This window comes from Limulus polyphemus, unplaced genomic scaffold (genome assembly GCF_000517525.1).
Source record: "Limulus polyphemus unplaced genomic scaffold, Limulus_polyphemus-2.1.2 Scaffold282, whole genome shotgun sequence".
Classification (NCBI taxonomy): Eukaryota; Metazoa; Arthropoda; class Merostomata; order Xiphosura; family Limulidae; genus Limulus; species Limulus polyphemus.
Genome location: NW_013665892.1, coordinates 230,838 through 239,609, shown reverse-complemented (window position 1 = coordinate 239,609; position 8,772 = coordinate 230,838). Strand labels below are relative to the sequence as shown.

Here is an 8,772-nt window from a genome sequence, read left to right as displayed (position 1 = left end):
AAAATTAGCAAAGAAAGAAACATAGTTAATTCTAAAATAACTGACCCAAGTCCACTGACAAAAACTCTTTCTCCAAGATCTAATAATTGATAACTAGGCAAATTGTGTATTACACTGGAAGGATTATCAACAAAAAGTCAACGGTGGTACTTTGATTAATTTTATTTCTCTGTCTTAGCAAAAGGGGTTTGACGTAAAAGCTCACAATTTTACAATTCGGTTCGTTAATAGTTTTGAAAGAGGTAAAAATATAATATATATATATTTGTTGCTGTCGAGCTCTTTGTAAAAAATGCCTCATACTTACTAAAATTTAAATTGAATTGTGTTTTAGTATTCTTTATTGAGATACTTGTTACTTCCAAGTGAACAGCATGCGTTTTTGACAATCGACTGTGACAGTTATTGTCTTACACAAAATGGATCCATGTTGGGCACAGATCTTCTAACTCAATGTCTGTTAATATCAGTCCAATAAACTTCTTGCTCACTGAAGCCGTCGAAGACGAACCTTGACATGTTGGAGGTATGAAATTTGCAGGTTTCTTTGGGTTGTAGAGAATCCACGCGACATCGCAGTTACAAACAACGCTGTTACCTAGAAAAAAATGTTTCGTTTGAAATTACTCAAACATTTCGAGACATTTAAAACGTAACAGAATACTTGAGCTTTTAAATAATCTTGTTGGAGGTATGAAATTTGCAGGTTTCTTTGGGTTGTAGAGAATCCACGCGACATCGCAGTCACAAACAACGCTGTTACCTAGAAAAAAATGTTTCGTTTCAAATTACTCAAACATTTCGAGACATTTAAAACGTAACAGAATACTTGAGCTTTTGTTACTGTACGTTACGTATACAGAAAGCTACACAATAAGCTGTCTGCACTGTGTCCATGTACCGAGGGGATCGAATCGCAAACTTTAGCGTCAAAAGCCACGATGCTTACCTCTGAGCTATTATATTTTTATGATTATTCAGTTTACTACAATGGTGAATGAAACATTTACTATGTATTTAAGCCATCGAAGACAAATATGATTATTATAAGATAATCTCTATAAAATGCTGATGCATGAACGAAACTCGATTAACGTATATAAAACATTTTAGTGAAATATGTTGCTCTATTTTTAGATAGAAATAGTTTTATGATTATTCAGGATACTTACATTTATGACAAAGTGAACCAGTTGATTCCACATCGGCTGAAAGACATTTCTATATACACAAGTTAGTTTTATGATTATTCAGGATACTTACAGTTTACGTAAAGGTGAGTCAGTTGATTCCATACTGGTTGAAATATATTTTTCTCTATCGTGGTTAGCTTGTTTCCTTGTAGATAGACTTCACGAAGGGCTGGCATTCTTTCGAATAAATGCACTTCGAGTTTCGTCAACTGATTATCTCTGTAGAACATTTATCAGTAAGTAATGCCTTTATCTACAGCTTGTTATTTCTGTAGAACATTTACCAGTAAGTAATGCCTTTATCCACAGCTTATTATCTCTGTAGAACATTTACCAATAAGTAATGCCTTTATCTACAGCTTATTATCTCTGTAGAACATTTATCAGTAAGTAATGCCTTTATCTACAGCTTATTATATCTGTAGAACATTTATCAGTAAGTAATGCCTTTATCTACAGCTTATTATATCTGTAGAACATTTATCAGTAAGTAATGCCTTTATCTACAGCTTGTTATCTCTGTAGAACATTTACCAATAAGTAATGCCTTTATCTACATATTATTATCTCTGTAGAAAATTACAAGTAATGCCTTTATCTACAGCTTGTTATCTCTGTAGAACATTCACAACAAGTATTGTCTTTATCTACATATTATTATCTCTATAACAACAGGTATCGTCTTTATCTATATATTACTATCCATATAATAACGGGTAATGTTTTTGTCTACACATTATTATCCATATAATAACAGGTAATGCCTTTATCTACACATTATTATACCTATAATAACAGGTAATATTTTTATCTACATATTACTATCCATATAATAACATATTTATGGTGTTTTTAGTTTTGCAGGTTATATAAGAAAAGTACTTTTCTGAATCAGCTGCTATTCCTAGGTCTAAAAAATCAAAAACACTTTTCGAAATGGTGTATTTAAGTATTAACTTAAATAAACCATTACGATTTACGATACCTCACTACTATAAAGGCTTGGTATGGTCTGATATTTCATTGGTGGTAGTGTCCAGGGTCACTGATGAGGAGTGGAATTCTCCGAAACTAGTCTGGCTCACACACACATCCCAATGAAAGAATGGACCATTCCAAGCTTATACTTGTTGTTAAACAGATGTTTAAACAACTCTATTCAATTAAAAACACTTTTATTGTTGATAATGTAAATTTACCTTAAGTTGATTATCTTTAGTTTACTTGCATCCGAGGGAAACACGTTTCTTTCTATACCTGTGAAACCAACGCCACCTAGATCAACTTTTTCAAGTTTCGATAAATCTGATAACATGTAATTTGGAGCTTTGTCTGCCTTTTTAATGCCTGAATTGCCAGTGCAAGTAAAGGTCTTGATGTTAGGTATTCCTATATAATTAATATCATCATTCAACAGACACATACTCCCTTCCATGGTTAGAGTTAGAAATAGAGAAAACTCTTTGTTTAGTTGTTGAAGTTCTGTACTAGTTACATTATCAATAGAGGATGTTATGACTGATAATCCAGTTAGGGACTTCTCTAAACCTTCGAAGTCCTTCATCAAGTCTAAGGTTGCCAGAGAAAATGATTTCAGCTCAATAAACTTTATAGTAAGCCCCATGAAAAAATAACGGCCAAATGTAAATTTATTTGCTGTTTGAGACATTGTGAGTTCAAGGCGACTAATACTGTATCCTCGAAAAGCCCACACTGGAATATCTTCAACTGTCTTGATATTGCACGATATGACAATTCCAGTCGTACATGTACATTGTGGGAAAATGTTTTCTTTAGGAGGACATCCTGCTGCAGGTGCAAATACTTGAAAAGTCAACAATGTTGCAATAGCTTTAGAAAAAAATGATACCTTGTGGTTCAGTCTGTAAAAAAATTAAGAAATAGGGTCAGTTAAAAACAAATATGAAAAGCTGAAACAACTTCCAAGAGAATAATATATAACTTATATTGGTCGAAAACACTGTTGAGAACGGATATATATATATATAATAGATGATTTCCTTCAGAAATACTAAAAATAAGAAATAACTAATTGGTTAAAGAATAATATGTGACGACCCCTAAGATAGTGACAGCCTCTTTTTTTCTATTGAAACAATGATGCCATCTACGCTGACGACCTCTGGTGGTAACATTTGGAACTATCTTTGATGACATTACCCTCTCTTCCCCCTTACCCTCCCCTGAGGCAGCCAATCAACGCGTGTGTCCTTACTACTGACGAGTCTTTTGGTACGGTGAGAAATCACGTTATCAGTCTAACATTTTCATAACTACAACTTATTTCGTTAAATAATATATAGCTGGTTGATTTTAGTAAACAAAGAAATTTGATAATAGCAAATTTAAATACATAGGGGAAATAAAACTGTTGTTTTGAATAAAAATTATTATATTAGTAACGTTAACTACATCAAAAAACTAATAAATGTCTTGAATTATTATAAGATACTTTTTATGGTGTCCCCCAGGCGGGAAAGCGGTAAGTTTACGGACTTTCAACGTTAAAATCCTAGGATCGATTCCCCGCTGTAGACACAGCAGATAGCTCAATGTGGCTTTGCTCTAAAACAAACCTCTTATAGTAAAGGAAAGACAACATTATATCAGAAAATGTTTATAAGGAAATTTAACTCATTGACTCTCATGCTGAAATCATGTATGGTATATCTACAATTTGTCCTCTGAAATCATGTATGGTACATCTACAATTTATCCCCTGGAATCATGTATGGTATATCTACAATTTGTCCCTTGAAATCATGTATGGTATCATGTATGGTATATCTACAATTTGTCCCCTGAAATCATGTATGGTATATCTACAATTTGTCCCCTGCTAGCTCAGCAGTAAGTCCGGTGGCCTATACCACTAAAAATCGGGTTTCGATACCTGCATAGCACAGATGTACTCATTGTGTTCTCTTGTGTTAATCAACAATCAAACAAACAAACTATACACATTTTATAAAACAGATTGTCTTATAAGATCAAATGTATCAAATATTGGTAATTATAACTTCGGTTTATTAGGTTTTTTTTTTTTCAAAATTTCTTACACATACAATACATTCATGCTTAAAGATACTTCGATTTTCACTATTTAAAACATCTACGCTGAATATTTTTTGTCTAACATTTGACCTGTATACTCTACTGACATTTTCCTTTTCACATGTTGCGAGTGATTTATCTAACGATGCTTTTTTGTTTAAGTTAATACCTTTAGCAGTTAAACAATCTAATTTTATATGAAATGGCGATACTTTTAGCTATATTGAAGGATTAGTACGGTATCCAACTTCACGCCGGCTGTATCGGATTTACTTTGAAGTTGAGATTAAAAGCCATTATTGGAACTGTAATCTGGCTGTATCTGAATCACTTTGTTCTAATATTAACTCCAAAGTAAATAAGATACAACCGAATTAAAGTTCCAATAATTGTTTATTAATTGTAATTCGCAATTATTGGAACTTTAATTCGGTTGTATCTTATTCACTTTGGAGTCAATATTAGACGCAATTATTGTAACTGTAATTTTCAACCTGAATAGCACCTTATGAGCACGAGAGCAATCGATAGAAAAATGTCTAATTAATTGTAAATCGTTTTATTGAAAATACTATGTTTAAAAACATTTATCACGTTACAGTAAAACTAAGTTAATATATTTTCGAACTTTTTTTATTTGTTTGAAGATAAGCACAAAGCCACATAATGGGCTATCTGTTCTCTGCCTACCACGGGTATCGAAGCCCGGTTTCTAGCGTTGTAAATACAGGTGTGCCACTGGGGGCTCACCTTTTGAATAGTAAACATCAAATGTAAAGTTTGCATTTCGAGATGGATATGAATCTAAATTATATTTTACAGACACTGCAGTGTCTAGTGGTGTGAAACAAGTTTACATCATAACCTGAAATTGTTTGAGCCATATGCTTATTTTCTTGCATCTCAAAGCATTCGAGGTCAAATTTTATTTACACGATTTCATGTAACAAAGATCAACTATTTAAAGAGTAAGTCGTGTAGAGAAGTTTCAGGTAATTAATTTACTTAACAGCAGTATTACTGATGCTAACATCCAAGCTACACATCTTGATATCCCCCTAAGATGTTGCAGTAGGATATTCCTATGAAAACTGTTATAAACAGTTCTATCATGTATCCAGGACAAAAGTCACAATGTGTTAAACAAAGTTAGTTTCTCTACAAACTAGATATTGTCCATAATCTCAGGTTAGATGTACGTCTAAGTGTGGTTTTCGAACGATGATATTATTTCGGTTTAAGAATGTTATCCCAAAGAATAAACGAACACTCATTATTTGCAGGTTTACACGTCATTACTGCGTGAAGTTTCCATAACCAGGTGTATTTTTTTTGGGGGGGGGTGTTTGTTTGTAATTAAGCACAAAGCTACACAATGGGCTATCTGTGATCTGCCCACCACGGGTATCGAAAACCGGATTCTAGCGTTGTAAGTACGTAGATATATCGCTGTGCCACTGGGGGGCTTTTTTTGGAAGGGTGTGTATAATATAACATTGTAGTCGTTTCTCTATTGTGGTCTGCTTTGTTTTTCCATTTGATTGGTTCTCCTTATTTAAAGTCAAGGACTATAGATTATACCAAACTTTTACTTAACAGAACGCGCATCTTTAACTTTGCGTTGGCCAGGTGGTTAGGGCTCTTGACTCACAATCTGAGGGTCGTAGGTTCGAATCCCACCAAACATGCTCGCCCTTTCAGCTGTGGGGGCGTTATAAAGTGACGGTCTGTCCCACTATTCGTTAGTAAAAGAGTAGCCCAAGAATTGTCGGTGGATAGTGATGACTAGCTGCCTTCACCCTAGTCTTTCACTGTTAAATTAGGGACGGCTAGCATAGATAGCCCTGGTGTAGCTTTGCGCGAAATTAAAAACAAACAAACAAAAAGTTGTGCGTTAACTTGTCTCTCTGCGGGAGTAGACTGGTGAAACTGAATAACGGCTGGCAATAAGTCTCCCGGTAAGTTTATGGGCTTAAAATGCTAAAATCCGGGGTTCGATTTCCCCCGGTGGAAGTAGCAGATAGCCCAATGGAGCTTTGCTCTAAAGCAAAAACAAACAGCGACTGAGACGAACAGGGGGAAACGTTTCCTTATTTTCCATTTCTTATTGTTACTACACCAACACCTCTAAATATAAAGTTCTAGGTTGCCATAGCAAAATGGAGAGAGCCATTTATCAAAGGTTACTAATTAACACAAGGTACAGGCTTAAAGCAGTCAAGGTTCTGGTACAGGATCTATGTGTGAAGTTGTAGAAAGGTATGCTTCATAGTGAGGACTATCATATCTCTATAACAACTGATACTTTTTTTGTAGCTGAGGAAGAAAAAACATCCAAGTTGCTCTTGACCGAAGATATTTATAAAGTTTAAATTAAGACTGGTTACTGCAACCGGTGCTGGGAGTGTGGATAAACAGTATATATATATTTCCCAAAGTTGTCATTCTAAACCTTATAAATGTCACATCTCTCTGTATATACCACTAGGTCTGAATGTAATCGGTGGATGGTTGATTTAAATGTAGAATGTTGTGATCCTCACATCTGCTCTTAAGTTTTACTTGCAAAAACTCCTGATAGATGGCGTTTTTCTGCTGTGATATGTGCCATACGTGTTTGAATATCTCTCCCTCATGCAAACACACTATATTTCTCATAAGATATTATAGCCTAATTTTATTTGTCAATCTTTCCTATGCGACGCTTTTCGTTTCGTGCCATGTTGTCTGAATATATATTATATATATATCCGTATGGTGTAAAACATATTTGCATTTGAGCACGTGGAGCATTTTATCAGATGTGGAGACTTCTAAGAAGCAATTTTAGAGAGGAATAAAGCCTCTCAGTGGCTCATCAGTAAGGATAGGAGCTCATAACCATAAAATTCGAGAGACTATCCCTGCGGTTGGCCCATTATTCAGTTTTCTGCTAAAAACAAACAGACAGAAAGCATGGTATTCGGTAATAGCACTAAAGTATCATTGTAATATCCTGTCTTTCCAGTCATCAACCAAATCGCTGGTGAAAAAACAGTATACTAATAACTTGTATCTAAAATGTTTATAAAGATAATTAGATGGCACGTATTGACCAAGGTCAATAAGTTTGGAATATAAAAACTAAAAACACTCTATGTTGTAATAAAGACCGAGAAAAGACAAATTTTAATATATATTCTCGAGGCAATACCATTTTTTAAAGCAAGACATCGTATGAATGTTTACCCTTGTTAAGTTTACAACTATAATATACTATATTAGCCCAAGAAACCGGCAAGATCAGGCTTAGAAAGCAATGCTGGTAACTGGGGGCGTGGGTCTTTCACTTCCACTGTTTTAAACATCAGCACACTAATCTTTCGCCCATGTAACGCATGGCATTAAACGTCACTTTAAATCGATCTCTCACTCACGGTATTAAACGTCAGTTTAAGTCAAACCCTCATCCGTGTCATTATGATGGTATGGCTATGAAGTTCCAGTCGTTCAACCCATTATTAGAACACTTAAAATAATTTGTGGAAGAGTTCATCTACCAAACGTAATCGCAATTAGATCAGCAGGTTTCTCACGAGAACTTGTGCTAACAGACAGACAGAGATGTCTACTTTATGCATCTAGATCAGGAACTATTTTACATATCTAAAATCAGGCGAATGTATACTACTTTTGGATTGGTTTTCCTGAACAGTTTTTTAAGTGTACCTAAATCAATACATCTCCTGAAATCATGTGCATTAGTGAAATATTAAAGAAAGAGATACAATAAGATAGTTGATAAACAGAACAGAGAAATATTAGTAAAGAGATTTTTACATTCAACCATATAAATAAATGAAAATACACAGGCGCTTACTCTTTTCGGGCCATCTTGTCTTCTTCCAATCTACAGATCAATGTCCTTGGGACACGTTCTGTTAGGGATTTATAAGCCATCGAAACAGGTGATACTGACACATTTTTGTATCTCTACCAAGGCTATGACGTAAAAGGGTGATAATTAATGTTGTTTATTATACAACGTGTTACTCAATCGTATTTTGTTCGAGTTAAATGTGGAATATTTTATCTATATATACAGATGCTACATTCTCATTCATTTCATAGAGGACATTCGGACACATGACATCTTCACATACCTTCCGTAAAAAATATCATATATTCTGTTTTTTGAAAAGATAATGACAAATTTATACAATCAAAAGTAGTATTATGCTAAAATAATTACACAATAAATATTTTTTTAAAAAAATAGGGACCAGATCTAAGAAGACTTTACATGTTTCAGTGTTTTTACGTCACCATAAAAGTTGATGTTTGGTCAAGACTTATATAACTACGTAACTATTTGCATTTCTTTAGCGCCATCTAGACTTAAAACATCCAGAGTTATAAAACAGTACTTTATTTCTTCTAAATCTGGACCAAATTTTGTTCAGCACAATTTTGTCTTTCACCTATTACATACACTGAGTGGTCACAAGTAAATAGACACCTAATT

The 8,772-nt window shown here is 34.1% G+C and overlaps 1 protein-coding gene across 2 annotated transcripts; it reads right to left on the bottom strand.

Annotated features, from left to right (window-relative positions):
• Positions 1-312: 312 nt before the first annotated feature.
• LOC111085226 (leucine-rich repeats and immunoglobulin-like domains protein sma-10) lies at positions 313-8,234 on the bottom strand. Of its 2 annotated transcripts, none has more exons than XM_022382829.1 (4): positions 8,128-8,232; positions 2,393-3,076; positions 1,264-1,412; positions 313-598 (listed from the first exon to the last, which is right to left on the bottom strand). In XM_022382829.1, the coding sequence occupies exons 1-4, from the start codon at positions 8,205-8,207 to the stop codon at positions 411-413; spliced, it is 1,101 nt and encodes a 366-aa protein (XP_022238537.1). In that variant the 5' UTR covers positions 8,208-8,232; the 3' UTR covers positions 313-410. The 2 variants fall into 2 exon arrangements, with proteins under 2 accessions (XP_022238537.1, XP_022238538.1); XM_022382830.1 differs by lacking the exon at positions 313-598 and adding an exon at positions 605-763 and having other exon boundaries at positions 8,128-8,234.
• Between the last annotated feature and the right edge of the window lie 538 nt (positions 8,235-8,772).

What these genes read in the sequence shown, in the direction of transcription:
- LOC111085226 (XM_022382829.1), bottom strand. Translation starts at nt 8,207, where the DNA reads ATGGCTTATAAATCCCTAACAGAACGTGTCCCAAGGACATTGATCTGT. An exon ending in GACAAGATGGCCCGAAAAGA is followed by an intron (nt 3,077 to 8,127) that starts GTAAGCGCCTGT and finishes ATTTTTTTACAG; the next exon opens with ACTGAACCACAAGGTATCAT. An exon ending in GACTCACCTTTACGTAAACT is followed by an intron (nt 599 to 1,263) that starts GTAAGTATCCTG and finishes ATTTTTTTCTAG; the next exon opens with GTAACAGCGTTGTTTGTAAC.